Source organism: Pteropus alecto, unplaced genomic scaffold (assembly GCF_000325575.1).
Source record: "Pteropus alecto unplaced genomic scaffold, ASM32557v1 scaffold143, whole genome shotgun sequence".
In the NCBI taxonomy this organism is placed as follows: Eukaryota; Metazoa; Chordata; class Mammalia; order Chiroptera; family Pteropodidae; genus Pteropus; species Pteropus alecto.
In genome coordinates, this window is record NW_006434828.1 from 139773 (window position 1) to 157672 (window position 17900).

General features: G+C 53.1%; 1 protein-coding gene across 1 annotated transcript in view; it reads left to right on the forward strand.

Moving 5' to 3' along the window:
- TRPM8 (transient receptor potential cation channel subfamily M member 8) overlaps positions 1 to 17900 on the forward strand; it is a 108021-nt gene that overhangs the window by 77792 nt on the left and 12329 nt on the right. The window contains 5 exon segments of the mRNA XM_006909887.2: positions 7 to 199; positions 6021 to 6112; positions 6889 to 7030; positions 8156 to 8327; positions 10126 to 10303. Coding sequence (XP_006909949.1) covers positions 7 to 199; positions 6021 to 6112; positions 6889 to 7030; positions 8156 to 8327; positions 10126 to 10303 — 777 coding nt within the window.

A 17900-nucleotide genomic window follows, 5' to 3' on the forward strand; every position in this document is an offset into this window, starting at 1 on the left:
GCATAGGAAGCTCCTGTGGCGTTACGTGGCCTTCTTCACCTCCCCCTTCGTGGTCTTCTCCTGGAACGTGATCTTCTACATCGCCTTCCTCCTGCTCTTCGCCTACGTGCTGCTCATGGATTTCCACGCCGTGCCGCGCCCGCCCGAGCTGGTCCTCTACGCGCTGGTCTTTGTCCTGCTCTGCGATGAAGTGAGACAGGTGGGACAGGAGCAGACGTTGCTTCTGAAGTTCCAAGGTCAGGGTTTTCCCTGAGTAAACATCCTCTGTCGGCGGTAGCTGGCGGGGCTGCCTCCCCCGCATCCCAGTGCTCCGCTCGGGTGAGGTCCCGGCGCCGAGCGCACTCTTTGCTCGGTCATTAGCGTTGATCAGTGGACGCGAATGACTCAGCGCCGGCAAATGTGTTGGAAGAGCCGGTTGACCTTGGACGGTGACCGGCTCCGTCCTCAGGAGCCGTTTGTGTTCCGGCGGGTGCTGGGCGGGCTTTCCAGCTAAGAGCCTCTTAACGCCCAGTGTGTCACAGTGACGGTGCCGGAAAGTCACGTGAGTCCCTGCGGATTTCGGCCCGTTTGCGTGAATCATTCATCGTGCTTTTTGGCGGTTTCTTGGGATCTGAAGTCTTGGGCGTCCTTTCTCCACCAATGAATCCAAAACTTTAGCCCAGGCCTGGCACGTAGCAGGCTCTCAGTTAGTAATTGTCAAATAAATAAATATCGGTGGTGAAGGACAGTGCTGTTTTCTAAACCATTAGGAAAAGTCATCCCAGAAAATTGTTTCAGACTTAGCAATTTACGATGTATTTGAGAACTGCTGTTGCTGTCACTTCCGTTGTCCTTTCTGAGACCAGACCCAACATTGTATCCATTCAACACATATGGCCCAGGTGGCGTCCCAGAATCTGGCCCAGGCCTCCCCCGCAGTTTATGAGATGCTGCGCCAAGCACTACGGGGAGTCGGAGCGGTGGGGAGGCGGAGGTGCAGACGGGGCAGGCGAGCGGGTACAGGGGGAAGGTGAAGGACACAGGTCAGTGTTGAGCATGGCGGGATCTGTGGGCTTTCTGTCTGCCAGCAACTTCCCCCCCGGACAGGGTCCTGCTGACCCGGAGGGATTTCCGTGACTTCAGATCAGCCTCGTTAGAGCCCCGAGCATTGGCTCATGCAGTGGCAGCTCAGTCTAGTGCATACCTTCTTACGAGTCTGCTAGGGCCACTGTGACAAAGCACCTGAAATGCCAAGGGCCAGCTGGGTGGCTTCAACAACAGACGTTCATCGTCTCGTTTCTGGAGGCCTGAAGTCTGAGGTCAGATTGTCTGCAAGGCAGCAGGAGAATCTGTCCCAGGCCTCGTCCCTGGCTTCGGGAGATTCGCTGGCCATCTTTGCTGTTTCTTGCCTTGTAGACGCGTCGCTCAAACCCTGTCCTCGTGCCCACGTGGCATTCTCCCTGTGAGCATGTCTGTGTCCAGACTGCCCCCGTCACGAGGATACCAGCGGTATTAATGAGAGTTAACCTATTCCAGTATGATCTCATCTTAACTCGTTCCATCCGCGAGGCCCCTGTCTGCAAACCGGGTCACGTTCCCAGGCGTGTGGGGGTTAGGGTTTCCATGCATGGATTTGGGGCACGGGACACCACGCCCTCCAGGGAGCCTCTTTCTCTCAGCCGCCGTCTTTTCCTTGCTGGTTCTCTATTTGACTTACCACGTATCAGCGGCAAGCGGTGCAAATCCCCAGTGTGAGGGAAGCAGAGAAAGGTGGAAGAAGCATCGGCATTTAAAGTGGGAAGGGGCCGACGTGAGAAAGTCCGCTGAGAACCCTTTCCCGGGGACCTCCCGAGTGGCTCTGCACGAGGTCACGTGCGCTCCTCCTCAGCCCACGTGGGCAGGTCCTGGGGCCCTGGCTCCCGCTCTTCGCTCCGCTCCCAGAGTTGCTCCCCTTTTCAGAGGCACATCAGAAAGAAAGACAGTTCCTGCCTGGGGCTGCTTTTGCAGAGGAGGGGAAGAGACTGAGGGTGGACGGCCCCGTCACGCTGGAGGGGGATGGGGACGTCCCTGAATCTCACCGGCTTGGCCTCTGTGCACCGGGGAGACCCTTTCAGCCGCCGCTTGGCTCCAAGTAGTGGGCCTTGCGCCAACGGATTTCGACTGGTCTGTGGAAGTTGGTGGACTTGGAGGGCAGGCCTCCCGCTCCGGGCAGAGGCAATGGGGCACCGGGATGTCACGCAGGACTCTAGGGACCCTGGCGGTTCGAGTCTCACGCACGAGCCTGAGCTCCAGGGGCTCAGCGGTGTGACGGGAGCAGCGTAGGGCGCCAGGAGAGGCGTGGGGTTTGAGCAGCCTCGGGCGACACACCTCGTGGTTCCGGTGTCTTCACCTCCGGTAACCAGCCTGACATCTTAAATGAAGTCACTGAATAGAATTGAGTAGCAGTGAATGACTAGCCCAGTGGGGAGGTAAGTGTGAACACAAAAGACAGAGAGAGAGAGAGAGAGAAAAAGAGAGAGAGAGAGAGAGAGAGAGAGAGAAACTCTCGTACACTCTTGGTAGGATTGTTAAGTGGTGCAGCCACTATGAAAAACCATAGAGGTTCCTCTAAAATTAAATATGGAACTACCAAAACTAATTCAAAAAGATCTATGCACCCTTATGTCCACTGAAGCACTATTTACAATAGCCAAGATATGAAAGCAACATAAGTGCCCATCAATGGACAATTGGATAAAGGAGATGTGGTACATATATACAATGGAATAGTAGTAGTCAGCTATAACAAAAATGAAAACTTACCATTTACAGTGGCATAGACAGACCTAATCTGTCCCAGGCCTCGTCCTGCCCGTCCAGCGCTGACTCGGCGGCCCGCTCGTTTGCGCCGGGCCAGGCCCTCGCATGTGCCTGGTCGTTGCCCGGGGCGGGGAGGCGTGGGAACGACCTGCCTCAGACGTCCCCGTCATGTTTGTGTTCGATCCTCAGGGACTAGCACGGGAGCTGAGCCTCCACGTGTTTCTGGAAGTGCATGCGTGCTTTTTAAGCAATGAACTGATAAGGGGGGGCTTCATGATTCAACCCCCGAGCTGCGCCCCGACCAAGCCAGTGAGGAGCCATGATGGCAGCTCGTGTGGCCGAGCAGGGGGTGCTGTTGGTAGCCCCTCCGCCTCTGTCACCTTGAGACCTGAGGCCGCGAAAGTCCAAACGTTGCTTGGTTCCTCCAGGCGGCGAGAAGGGCCATGTGGTCTAGAGACAGCACTTCTTCTGGGTCGCTCTGCGGGCAGAGCTCGGCCTCGGTGGAAGGTGCAGAGGCTCTGGGACACCGGATGTCACATCTCGGTTCAAGCCAAACGCCTCATTCGTGCATTCTTTCCTTCGACAAATATTTACTGAGCACCTACTATGTGCCAGGCACTGTCGTGGACACTGGGGATACAGCAGTGACCCGACTGACAAATGTCTCTGTCCTGTGGAGCTTTCTGCCTCGTAGAGGTGATTGGCAGGGTCGTTTCACGTTGCGGCGGGCGACCCTGAATGAACGAGTCTCACACTCACCGGGAGGCCGGCCTGGAGGACCTGCCACAGGAACATTTGTCCCGAAGTCACACACACGTCCAGACAAATTTTGGAGTACACATAACAGCTCCGTCACTCTTCCAGTCGTGCAGGAAGGAGACTCGGGGCAGGTGCATTTGGCGGGGAGAAGGGTCCTGGGCAGGTGTTGTTAGGTGCCCAGGAGGGACACTTGCAGGGACACCGAGTGGGAGCAGGCAGGCAGATGGAGGAACCTCAGGGAGGCGCCTGGGGAAGACAGTGCACTTCCCGGGCATTCCCGGGGCCTGCCTGGAGGAAGTGATGCCTGCACGGTCTGGCCAGGTCTCAGCTATTCTGCCTACCTTCCTAACGGGAGATGCTTGATGCAGAGGGCGATGAGGAGGGCATATAGGTTTGTCCAAGTGGTTTCTTCTCTTTCTTTTTAAAAGTTACTTTTGAATGGGCCAGTTTCCGTTCAGCGGGTTACGGGCGGGTTCAGGGTCAGCTGGGCGGGATCAAGGTCAGCTGGCCCTTTGAGGACAGCCAGTCTGCAGAACGCAGCCTTGGAGCTTCCTGTCATGGACAGAGTCTGCCACAAGGGGGCGCTGTTTCTCTTCCTGTCGGTGGACTCCCACCTCGGGATCCACACTGGGACTGGTTTCCTCTGAGGACAGGTTCTGCGGCCCCCTGCAGTCTTAATTGATCTAATCCACACTTGCAGGATGTTGCTCAGATTGTGTCTGGGTGTCAGAGAGTGTGCTCTTCAGTGTCTCCCGGAGTCCCCTCCCCAGGAGCAGGTGTCAATATGCGAAATTGGAAATTTCAAGCAAGGCAGTCAGTGAGCTCAAACATGGTTGTTCGATAACTCTTGGGTCCACTGAACAGATTGCGGATGTTTATTTAAGATGAGATAAGTTCTGTCATCTCTTCACGAAGAGCACTGTGCAATCTCGAGGCCCTTTGAATCCCCACATCCTGAAAGGCCTGATGAAATATGGCCCCGGTATTCCAGGAATAATAGCCCGCATCCGGCATTTCATTCAGAAAAGAGGCCTCTATTCATTTAAAAAAAACATTTCTTCACTGCAGCAGTGCCTCCGAGACCAAGAACTGATCTCCTCAAATGCAGGCGAAGCTTCTGGGAGTCTTGTGGGCAGAGGCCGAGCCGGGCTGGAGTGGCTGAGTCGCCTTCCTGCCCCGAGACCAGGGTTTCTGAGGGGGAATGGGCAGCAGGGGGTGGTCCTGGGAAATTTTAATATTTTCTTGGAGCCTGATTTCATAATGCACTCACCAACCATTTGTCCACAAAAGTGGCTATTTGGATTTATATAGGAATCTCAAGAAGTGCTTGAGAAACCAGTGGTGCTTTTTGAACCCCTTCCAAGTCTAAGACTTCGGGGTCTCTATGGGATCTACAGAAGCGGTGGGATGTGGGGGAGAGGAAACAGGTTCAGAACCCTGGGACGGCCGCTCGCTGGCCGTCCTCGGCTTTCTTTTTCCCTAGGCCGTGGTTTGAGCTGCAAAACAGGAAATGTGATATCTGAATATCAGACAGACCCATATTGGCGAGTTCATTTCGTAAGACTGAAAAGTGCCACGTTCCTTTGATGACTGTTGTTTTCCTGCCCCACACGACTAAGCCTGCTGGCTTTGTACCCGAGCTGGCGTGGGCCGTCGGTGTTCCCTCCAGCTTGGGCCGCATTTGATTTCAAACGTGTTTAAATGCCGTCTCTCCCAAGAGCCAGTGGATTCCTGGAGACTCGGCATTGCACCTGATCCCGTCTTTGTGCCCCCGGGGGGCCTGGCACAGGTGCTCGGAAGGCTGTGGGCTCGAGGTAAACGGTGCTTTGCATGGACGCAGGAATGAAGGGCTAGATGACCACCTGGGGTGGGCCCTGTCCAGCCCCCGGGTCGCAGAGAGGCTGGCCAGACGCAGTCATCTCACGGACGATCCTGTCCCTCGCCATCTAGGTGTCGTCCCGATGCGGTTTCTTCCGAGAAATCGTGACCGACACACATACATGCCTGTCACTTCCTTCTGTGCCCACATCTGTCCTCATAGGTGTCACATATATATAGCAGCACCGTGCAAATGAAAAACAAAAAGGCTCCTTTTTATCAAGACGTTGCGATAAATACGCAAATCTGGGACGACAATGTGGGAAACCCTTCTGGAGTCGTGCAGTGCGCAGCCTGCGCCACTGTGCACGGTGGCCTGGTACTCTGCAGGTCGTCCCCACTCTCTGCACGTTCGTCTCCAGGAACGGTAAGGGCACGCGAGTCCTTTCTGTCGACTTTGTCCGCAGCACATGAACGACAGGACAGCAAGCGCGCAAGGTGCTCCCAGCGCCCCCGGCCCCGCATGAGGCGTGGGTGAGGGCTCGCTCGGCACCTCACTGGCTCAGAAAGGATCTGGGGAGAGACGCGTGAACACTAACAAATCTGGAAGCAGTTGATGTCTCCCAGCGGCTCACGCCCCGTCTCTGTTCTTCTCTGTGCTGCAGTGGTACATGAACGGGGTGAATTATTTTACCGATCTGTGGAACGTCATGGACACGCTCGGCCTTTTTTACTTCATCGCGGGAATTGTATTTCGGTAAGTCGTCCTCACCATTGTCCCATTTCAGGTGGTTTTGGATTGTCCTGGGAGAAAAGGTGAAGGAAAGATCTTAGACGATGAAGCCCAAGATAAGCCCGTTCCCGCCCCCCGTTAGAAACGGTTCCAGGAGACCTCTGTCCCTGCTCCTTAGAGACGCAGCTTGGCTGGCAGAAAGCTGTGTCCCCTCTCTTCCTCCCTCCTCGCTCACTTGGGGTCCTCCCCCGGGACCTCCCTTTCCGCTTGGGTTAAGCTGCCAGCTTTCGAATCGCAGTTGGCGGGACAGGATGTCCAGAGCATTCCGGTTAGAAAGCGCATGTGGCTTTCCGTGAACACATTAGCATGTGGTCACCTAATCAGACAGTCTGGTGCGACCGAGGTTAAGTCATTAGGGCAAACCTGGCTGCGTCCCCTCCTCCCGGGTGGTCGCGGTGGGGTGAGGGCGGGGCGGTCACAGAAGTCCGGTGAGCTGGGGCGGGAGCGAGGCTGGGACTGGGCTCTGGCAGTGGGACCTGAGGAGGAAGGGCTAAAGTGGCGGGAAGCTAGGAAAGCTCTGTTCTGTGTGACATCCTTGCCTCTGCCGGAGTTCACGGGGGAAGGAGGCCACGGTCCTTGGTCTCCACTGACTGACAGGTGGGCGGTGTCCACGCCTGTCCCCACTCCCTCCCGGTCCCCTGGCTCTCAGCTGTTTATTTACATCTGGTTATTTTTTAAAAAACAAAACTTTGAAGTATCATGTCAAGACCTCACAAATTCTGTTCCCCTTCTTTCCATAGGCTCCACCCCTCTAATAAAACCTCCTTGTATTCCGGACGAGTCATTTTTTGCCTGGATTACATTATATTCACTCTAAGGTTAATCCACATTTTTACTGTAAGCAGAAATTTAGGACCGAAGATTATCATGTTGCAGAGGATGGTAAGGACGAAGAACATTTCTAGCTGTCGATTTTCTTGCTGTATCTGGAGTTCCTTTCATTGTCGATGGGAGGATTCTGTCCACAGAGTGACTAGAGCATTTCACGAGCAGTGAGATTTGCTTTCCTTGATGAGTTTTGAGCAGGGGCCTCTCCCAGGTTGAAATATGACAAAAGATGACTGTTGGGAGCAAACGGCATAATTCAGGGAATTGCTAGTAAAGATATCTGTTTAGCTTTTACACTTACCATGTGCTTTTGTTTGAGTCTTAACAATTCGCCAGGAGCATAGGCAGGATGTGGACGTTTCTACCCGCTTTACAGATGTGCGCAGTGGGGTCCGAGGAGTTATGATGTTTGTCTGGAGGCATGCAGGGAGCTCGGAGTGTAGTGAGGGTCGGGACTTACGTCTTACGGCGACGTGACTAGCACAGGTGTGAGGAGAGCCCAGCCTGCTCCGTGACGTCGTGGAGCGAGAATTGTCCACCGACCGTGTCGCTTTCCTGAGCTTGTTTTCCAGATGCCCTGAACCTCTCGCGCTTCCGTCTTTAAATCAGACGGGCGTTTGGATTAGCTCATCTGCAGGTCCCTTTCCAACACTGAGGTTCTTTGCATTTGTGGTTTTAAAATTCAAAGCATATCTGAGGCATCCAGTCACCATGAAGTCATGCTCTGTGTGCAAAAAAAAATTTTTTAATTAAATTGTGCATTCTTGTTTAATAAGGATAGCTTTTATTTTTCTCAAAAAACAAACAAACAAACAAAAAACAAAACCTTAGGAAATACTCTAGGGATTGAAAGAGGGTGAGCATCATGAGATGTAGAGCAGGAGAAGGTGCCCCCAAGCCAGGTCCCTTCTTTGCTCTCGAGCTGGTCCCTCATCGGAAAGCTGCTGTCGCTGAGCTGGTTGGGAAACCTGCCGGCAGAAACGCGTCAGTCAGTTTTCATTCGGGAAAACAGATGTACCCAGACCCAAGGGTGCTGGCGGCCATTTTTAAAGGTAGTGAGGAAATGCTGGTGACTTAGGTTCCCAAGGCCCTGGCACCTCTGCTCTCTCCGTGGTCAGCCGAGGGGACTAGCCGCCCGTGACGCCGTCCCGACTCGGTTCCCCTGCCCTCTCTCGGCAGATGATCGACGTGTTCTTCTTCCTGTTCCTCTTCGCCGTGTGGATGGTGGCCTTCGGCGTGGCCAGGCAAGGGATCCTCAGGCAAAACGAGCATCGCTGGAGGTGGATATTCCGCTCCGTCATCTACGAGCCCTACCTGGCCATGTTTGGCCAGGTGCCCAGTGATGTGGACGGTGAGCCTGACGTGGCCCGACACGGGGGACACTGGGAGGAGGCGGCAGCTTCCAGCACCAGCCTCCAGGGCTCCCTCGGGGCAGAACAGTCTCAAAACATTTGCATTGGAACCTGGCATTTAAGCGTTCAGCATTAGCCCGCTGCCCGCTGTGTTTTGGAGGCAGGCTCACGGTGGCTCAGGTGGCCTGAGTTTGCCCACACCCGGGTTATGCTGGGAATGTGGGGGGCATGTGCAAACTGGTGTGTGTTTCGAATGAGCTGTCTAAAGCATCCTCATGATCCTGACAATCGCCTGGGCTTGCTATGTCCCGTCCTGCCATGGAAAAACGATTCTAATGTGTACCCTGCCCTGTTGGTCGCATTTGTCAGCTCCCTGGCGTCTTCCCGATCACCCTCGTGGCCTCGCACAGTCCTTCTGGCTTCCTCTGCTGTGGCCTCTTCCAAGGTCTGAGAAGGGGCTCCTTGTCCGTGTAGTGACGGAAAGCCTCTTGTTATCGCTGGTCCCCGCCAGCCCTCGCTCTCCGTTTTACATAAGCGAGCGTGCTTTGTCGTCACGACGGCCCTCCACGTTTTCCGTCCTGTGGGAGGCAGCTGACGGTAACCCAAAGAGCAGGTGGCTGGCGGGGTTCCACCCCGGCCAGCCATGAGTGCGCGTGCCCCGGGAAGCCACTCGACCTCTCTGCCTCTCGGTTCCCTGCCGGTTCCCTGCCGTAAGCCCGGTGCGGCACCGTCTTCCCTGTGGGACGCGGGCCCCAGGGTCACTGCCCCTCGCTCAGCCCCTCAGACACTCAGACCGGGACCCCGAGCCCAGAGCGCCTCGCAGGGGGCCAGCCGCTTACACCCACCGCCCCCTTGGGGGTCTGCCAGCACGCCCCAGCCAAAGCTCCCCATCCCCCACTCCAGGCTCAGACCTCCTCCAGGCCCGCAGTCTAGGGTCCGTCACCACTGTCCACACATCGCCCAGATCGGAAGCTTTGGTGTCACATCCTCGAATCCGGTTCAGCGGTGCTAGTTCTGTTGATTTTGTCTCCTGAATGTCTTTGGAGTCAACCACGTTTTATCCTCCCTCCCACCACCACCCCACTCCATCCCCATCGCCTGCGTGTGTGGCTGTCAGTGGCGAACGCTTCACGCTCCCTCTGGCTCCTGGCCGCCCGTGCTGCAGCCAGAGCATCCTTGAATAAACCGCTTAAAGCAGCTTAATGGCGACGCGTAGTTTCCAGGATGAAGATGAAAGAAATTCACGCGTCTGGTCACTGCCCATCGCATCCTCCCAGCTCCACAGGTGTTTCCGCCCCCGACCACAGGGCCCTCACACATGCTGTGCCCTGCCTGGGCTCTCTGGGGCCCAGCTGTCCCCGTTTACATAGCTGGCTCCTGCTCTCAGTTCGGGGGCCCTTCCTTTAGTTTGGGGAGCCGCTGCTGGGTGAGCCACCCCAGTTATGCCCACGGAGCACTCGGCATGTCCTTCTCAGCACTTCTCACGGGCCAAAAGTTTGGACTTGCGTGGTCGGTCCTCCGCCTCTCCGAAGAGGCTGCAGCTGCCAAAGGGCCAAGTTCACGTCTACCTTGCTCTTCCTGTCCTCCCCGACCCCAGTGAAGTCCCAGGCTCATCCTAGCTGCTCAGGAAACACGTGCGAGTAGATGAACACGTGACTGAGGCTTACACCTCGTTTGGATCAAGCCCCTTAGAACCGTGCCCGGCACATCGCCCGATCGTCTCGTGTCACCCTGGGGTGCCCTAGCACCGCCCCCTCCGGGGGCTCCTCACTTTGCCTTTCGGTTTCTCCACCTCAGGTACCACGTATGACTTTTCGCACTGCACCTTCACCGGGAACGAGTCGAAGCCGCTGTGCGTGGAGCTGGACGAGCACAGCCTGCCGCGGTTCCCCGAGTGGATCACCATCCCCCTGGTGTGCGTCTACATGCTCTCCACCAACATCCTGCTGGTCAACCTGCTGGTCGCTATGTTCGGGTACGTGCTCAGTCGCCGGGTGTCTGCGCCCCGTGGGGCTGGAGGGGCTGGGGGCAGAGCAGCAGAGGCCTCCCCTTGGGGAGCTCATGCTAGAGCCTCAGGGGCCTGCCTGGTGGTCTGGAGGGGGCGGGACCTTAAAGGGACTGTGTTAAAAATACCATGTGGCCCTACTGGCTGTGCTGTAAGCTTGTTTGACACCAAAGACCAGCCCCTGTCACGCCTTCTCGGCCGTTCGGACTCCATGTTCAGCATCCGTCGAGCGGTCTCCCCTGAGCGCGTGGCGTTGGCATGGTGGCGACTGCGAAGCAGGTGGACTCGTCCCCAAGGCTCTCCTTTCCTTTCCTGTGAGACGCACTGGTCTGGATTCTAGGGCTTAAAGGACTCAGCCTGTGCTTAGTGTAAATACAAGTAAAAAGAGGCAGGAGAGTGACTGTCCTTTGGGGCTTGTGGCTAATGAGTTCGAGGGAGAATGTGATGGTGACTCTAACATATTTTTGTTGCCTTTGGCGATTCTCCTGGTGCATTTAGAACACCACGGTTGTCATTTCCCCTTCATCTTTCTTAGGAGGGTTTCAAAGAGCCCGGTGTGGTAGTATTTTAGTTTTATGTTATTGCTTTAAGGTAGGTGGTGATTTTAAGTACACGAATCCTGGCACGGACAGACAATTCAGCAAGAAAATACAAATTTTAAAATTATTTGTTAAACTTTAGGCGGAAGAGAAACTCTTAGTTTAGGCCGAATAGGAGCACATGCCTCTGGGGACATTACTCATCAGAGGGGCCGAGCAGCGAGTGGCCATCTGGTTCTTCTGTGCACAGAGAAGTCCTCCCCTAGTCCCGCTTCTAAGCTTCTACGCTGGACCACAGCGATGCTTCAGAAATGTCACCGCCCTGCTTACAGTTGTGGGAGCTTTTCAGTATTTCCCGTGGCATTGGGGTAATTTCAGGCTCCTCGGCTCCCTCCTCCTCTCCTCCCCTTTTCCCTCCCCCAGGCCGTCTTCGTCCCGGCCTTTGAACACACCTCCAGGCTTCACCCTCACTGTTTGTCCTGGACAGGCACCCGTGCATCTGTCCCTCCACGGGGTGCTCCATCATGCCTGATGATTTCACGAATGCCAGTTAGTCCCTCTGTCGGGGTTTCCTGTTCCATCTCAACTTCCTCCTGCCCTGTCCCTGCCTGCCCCTTGAGATGCCAGCCATCATCCTTTGCCCGATGGTCCCCGATGCCCTCCCCTCTTGGCATAGAGTCTCCCTGGGTCCCCGGCACAACACAGCCTTTTCCACGCCAGGTACTCGTGGGCTCGTTCGTGAACGAAGAGGACAGGTTGCTTCCCGTTATTCAGTTACTGTTGGGAGCTCTGCTGCCAGGTCTCTTGTTTCCTGAGAAGAATCAGTGGTGACTGACAGGCCTGCGAGGGCTCCGTCATGTAGAGTGTCACCTTCGTTCTGTGCCATGTGGACTTTAAGAAGGAATGTGCAAGCCCCTCTCTGGCACTGGTCCTAACCGAGGGCCAGGGAGGACTCAGGAATCGTAAGCCTGGGCTGCTTGCAGGAAGCTGGGCAGTGCCACCCCGCCAGAGAGGCCCAGGGAATGGGTGATTCTGTATCCGTGTGAGGGCAGGGAAGGGAGAACCAGCTCCCAAATGCAAAGCAAGGAAACAGGATGGTTCGGGGTCCTATTTTACATGACAACATATCCTGCCGATCCTCATACCGAGTCCTCGGCGGTCCCTCTGCAAACTAACCACTGATGTAACTTCCGCAGAAAGTAGACAAATGGGCTGGCAGCTCCCGACCCCTGACCGCCAGGCTGCACATAAATGTTCAGTAAATGTCGGTCGGGCAGAATGCGGGGTGCTCGGAGCCCTCCACCGCAGGGCTTTGTGCTGTGAGCTGTCCACAGAAGCCATCCTCAAGGACCATGGCGACACATCTGTAACACGTTATCTGCATGACAGTCATCAAATGGTAGAACTTGGAGCCCAGCCCGTCATGTTCAGGTCAAGGGTATGGAAGTCCCATGGCTCAGTGTGGCCCTGGCCACATTGCTGTCCTGCTTGCCTGGGTCCATTTCAGGCTCGAACGCGGGTCTCCTCCCCATGAGGCCCGAGCCGCAGCGCTGCACCCCGCTGTCACCCCATTGACTGCTTAAGAGTGACAGCTCAGGGACATGCCTTCCCCAGGCCTCCCGGACTCATCGTGGTTAAACCAGTGGCCTTGACTTCTGGGACCCTGACTGTTGCTAGAGAGGCCTACTGTGGCCCTTGGGCTACATCATCAGAGTTTCTGATGGCCGTGATAGCCGTTCTGGGCACACTCTGCAAGCGATGGCCCTGGACCGTGACCCGTCTGGCTCCACATCACATTTTCATGTAGAAGCTTAACCGTACACCACGCGACCTTCTGAACTGTAACAGAAATGCACACGTGGGAATTTAGAAGCAGTGCCGGAGTGCTCTCTAGGTGGTGTTTGACGGGGGAAGGAAGTGACCGTGAACATCTGGGATCATTCTACATTAAAGTCATCGATCACAGGAAATGAGTGGCTCGTCTTCACGCAGGGCTGTGGTGCGTAAAGGCACCGCGTCCTGAGGGTCAACCCAGCCCGTGGGTCTGTTCTGGAAAAGGCTTCATCAACCACGCCCTGACCTGGCACAATTCCTAACAGCGAAATGTCTCTTCAATCTTAGGAATAGTATATTCATTATACATAAGCAGAAAAGTAGAAAAAAGTAGATAATCACTTGGTGTAGACTAAAGGTTCGGGTGCTACTTCAGCAGTCTAAGGGAGGCTTATTAAAATGGGGTGAAAAGCAGAAAAAAAGAGCAGACAATTGTAATCACAGTAGCTAATGTTTATTGACACTTTGCCATGTGAGGCACGCCCGGGTGCTTTACAAGTGCTACCTCATTTAATTATAAATTATTTTCGTGTAGGTGCAAATCATTTTTATCATCAGTTGTTTACAGATGAGGCCTTGGAGGGAGAGGTGGGCATGTAAACATACTAACATAATAACATAATACAATGTAATACACTCAGCACGAAAGGCTATTCACCAAGGACTGTGGTTATGTGGTTCTATGGAGGAGGGGTCATTAATTTTGACTGAACTGACATAGGGGGTGGGGCTACGACCAGCAGAGGACCCTGTGCCTGGAGCCCAGAGCCTGGCCAGGGAGGGAGAGACAGGGGAGATGAAGCTAGCTGGGGGACACTCGGCAACCACCACGGAGGGTGGGAGGGGAGGCAGGGGCTGGGTTACGGAGCGTGTTTTATGCCATGGTACAGGGTTTGGGCATTTTCCGAAGATGAAGGGCGTTGTCGTGGATCTTCACACGGGCCTGTGTCCTGGGAGGGCAGCCTACGAATCGCATTAGCACTTCAAAAATCAGTGCGATGGCATCTGTCTCTTACTCTCGGCTTTGAACCTCCTCTTTCTGATGCTGCACAGCGAGAGGGGAGCCGGGATCTGGGACGTGCGGAACGTGTCACCTGCCGTCTCTGGCTCTGGTGCTGTGAGGGCGCAGAAAGTCGGGGTCACCAGGGGTCCCAGGCAGCACTGGCCGGGTGTTGCTGATGTGTCTGTCGGGGAGGAATAACAAACAGGAAAGGGGTGAAATCCGAGAAAAGCTTAGAGGTGTTTACCTGATTGAAATCTAGCTGGCAGGTGTCTTATATTTCTGTTTATTCTGAAATTCTGCGATTGTTCTAGCTTCTACTTTTTTCTTTGTGAATTTTTTGCAGACTTTTCATTCTGGTCTGTTGCTCGATCTTTCTATTTTGGTTTTTACCACCAAATGGCTTTAATTACTACGTAAAAAAAATCATTTAACATCTGTCGAACAAGTCCCTCTCGCGTTCTCATTCAAACTTTCCACGCTTTTCTTGTGTATTTACTCATATGGGGGCGCCTAAGCCTCATCTTCTGAAATCTTGTTTTCTTTCCCCTTCAAAAAATAAAATCTTGCGAATTTTATCGGGATGATGTTAACTTGCGAATCATGTAGGAGAAGCTCGTATTTTAAAAAAGATGATATCTTTACCATCCAGAAAAAAAATATGATTTTCCGTTTATTCAAATATATGTAGTTTCTCAGAGAAGTTTTATGGTTTTATTCAAATGGATCTGGCAGATTTTTTGTTACTTTTTTCCTATCCATTTATCGTGAGCGAGTTTTTTTCCTAATGTATTTTTTTCAGTAACCACTCTTCGATGTGTAGGAAGCCTATCGAAATTTTGCTTCTTTATTTCAGAGCAAATCTCCTTACTGAATTCTTTCTTTTCTTCTCTTTTCTTTTTATCTTGTCATGAAAGTTTCCTCCTATTTCTTATTTCTTAAGCCGTTTTCTTCTCAATTTTCCCCCTCCCCCTCCTCCTCCTCCTCAGAAATGGATGTTGAATATTGCCAGAAGACCGCCTAGCTACGACTGAAATAATATTTTTTTCCTTTTGATCTGTGATGGATTATGAAAACGACAAACGATATAAATGTTCCTAATATTTAGTCATCTTCTGTTCTTTAATGTACTGCTGCATTTCACTTGTGTACAAGGCTATCTGAATCCTAAACTTTTGTTATCGGTAACATTTTCGGCATCGGTGAATTCCTGAAAACTTGTGTCTCTGTCGGGCGCCTGCCTCCTCCTCCTTCTCCCCAGCTCGGAGGATGGAAGGTGCTCACGGGGCCGTGGGAGACCGAGCTCAGTTAGCATCACAAATCTCCCGCCCACCAAGGAGCGAGGGCACAGAGCACTGCAGAATGAGTCTTGGGGAGATGCTGGGTGGTCGCTGGTTGGCAGGGAGACTGAGCCATCTGGGTGGGAGTAGGTGACGACCCGGATGGGAGAGAGGACCTCCGAGCTGCCCGGATGTCGGGTGTGCTGAGGGGGTGTCTTTACCCCCACTGGAACTCGGCCTCTCCTCTCCAGAAATGGAAAACAATCCCTAAAGAACATAGAGATGGTTTTGGCGAGGCAGTTGGAAGCAGCGCTTGATTTTCGGCCTTGCCTCGAGAACCCTCACGTCTCTTTGGCTGAGTCTGGAACTGACTCAGAGAGAGAAGGAACAATCTGGAAGCGCTGCCGTGTGGGAAGTTGGCCCGCAGTGTGTCAACAAACCTCAGCAGGTCAGTCCTGGAAGCGCGTTATTTATGCAAAGTGGCTTTCGGGTATTACTGTCCCATAATCGGCTTGCTCGCCCGCACCCCCTGGGATGCGGAGAAGAGTTTTGACTGTTTGCCCAGAACAGAAGGCTGCTCGCCGGATCCACCTGTGCCCAGAGGTGCGGAGGAAATGGAGGTTCCAGCACGAGGCTCCTCGCGGTCAACTGGCTTGTCCCGAGGAGCGAGGAAAATAGCAACGTGAGGCCGAGTTCTTCAAAACAGCGAGACACACGAATGTGAAGCCGTATTTTATGGGCGCCGGCCTAACTACATTCTAGACCAGGGAACTGGTGATTTTCTCTGTGAGGTCAGCTAGGGTCTCCCCTTCGGCCAGATGCACCTAAAGAAGCACCCATCCCTGCCTCTCTGCTTTTAAAAACCATTTTCAGCTTATGGTCCCCACAAAACAGGTTGGGGTTTGGAGATGGCCTCCAGGAGGCAGTTGGCCAATCCCTGTTCTGGAGGGTCCAGAAGATCTGGGATGTTCTCACTGCCTCCGAGGGCCAGTCAGGATGCAAATCTCTTCCCTCTTGGGCCCTTCTCAGCTGCTCCCGAGGGAGGTGGAGAGGCCTGCCTGCCGGAGAGACAACCTCCTGCTCTAGGCATCTTAAGTGTCCCTCCCTTCAGTAGGAGTTATTAATTCATTTTGGATAAAACCCCACTGGACAACATTTAATGCATTAAAATGGATGCACTTTGTGTGTGTGTGTTTGAATTTTGGGTGTGGAAGGGACAGTTGGTATAATCTACTTTTAACTAGATAGGTAAGACTTTAAGATGCTCCTAGGGACAGTAATTTGAATGGTGATACTCGTTCTGGCACAAAGTAGTAAACCGCGTTTCTGGCAAGTTCTCGCCTGGACTTCCGTAATCTGGGTGTACCCGTCGTCCTCTATGACTGCAGTGGCAGACGCCTGCAGTGCCCTTGGCAGATGTGGGACCAGCCAGGGATCTCCAAGGATGGATAATGATGAATGACGTCAGCCTCAAAGCAACCAGACCTACATTTGGAAGCCATGCAGGTGAACTGCTGGATTCGGTTTGCTGCACGCTCACACCTCACCGTCCTATTTGTTGTTCACTTAAAAAATGGACCGCCGAGAGCTGACACGGGACTAAGTCAAGCGAGCGTTTTGCAGGCCCAGTATAAGAGCTCACGTGTAGATGTTCAGTAAACATTCATTCCCGTCCCTTTGAAGACCATGCCCCATTGAAGAGGCCCTTGCTGCAAAAGCTGCCCCGCACAGACCCCAGGACCCAGCGTAGACCTCAGAGGCATCCGACCCATCAGTGAACGCCACGATAAGCGAAGCCCAGCTTGCAAGCAAAGTCACACCCGTGAGCGCTGCAGCTTAATGATCTGCTTGTGTGTGTGATCTTCTCTGAGTTTAAGATGTTTACGTTTTAGATTGTCATGCGTCAAGGGGCAAGAGTGAGGTCTCTAGCTTCTCCGCCTCATCACCTCTTTCGGGTTGGGCCTCTGAAGTATTACCGGAATTTAGAGAATTCAATGCATCTCCACTCCAGATTTGCTTGGGGAGATTTCAAAGGGTTCGGAGCTGCTGGTTTGGCTCCAGGAGGGGTGATTGGATATTAGCAATTAAAGTAGCTTGGATTGTTGAACTTTACAAACAGTGAAATACTTCATAGCTATATTTTACTAAGTATTCCAACCAAATACTTTTGAAATAGAGCACAGCTCAACCTTTTTTTTTTTTTTTTCGAGATAGAGGGTAGCTCAAAACATTTCATGGTCCGCTTTGTGAGGTGGCATCGTGTATGGGAAAGCACATAGAGGCTTGGCTGCAGCGCAGGGTCCGAAGGGGCCTTATCACTCAGATGATTTACTGTGCCTCAGTTTCCCGATCTGTTAATCGTAGATGATAACAGGACTTACATCCTACAGAACTGTCCGCAGATTAAACCAATTAATACAAGTAGGCGGCTTAGAACAGTGTGTGGCATATAAGTGTTATCTATCTTAACATTCTTGGTTTAACTCATGATTGATAAATCAGCGGTATAATCAGACATTTTCATGATAAATAGACTTTTTTTTTTCTAATTATGTAAGTAATTCATGTTCCTTGCACCCATGATGAGATGCCAGAGATGATTGCCATTAACGGCCGTTTATATAGTGAGATTGCATCGTCAGTACCAGTTTGAGCCTAATTGTTTTCACTTAACATATATGATAAGTGTTTTCCCAAAGTATAAAACGCAGCCGTAAACATAGTTTTTAATGGCTGCATAATGCAGTCGTGTTGACTAACCACCATGTGTGGAACGTGTTTTAGTGTCAAACATCTTAGTTGTCTCATTCTGCTGGGGTGGAGACTGGGGACAGCTATTACGTATAGTGCTGTGTCAAATGGTTGTGTGTGTACATCCGCTTGACATCTTGTCTATTTTCAGTGTCTCCTTAGTC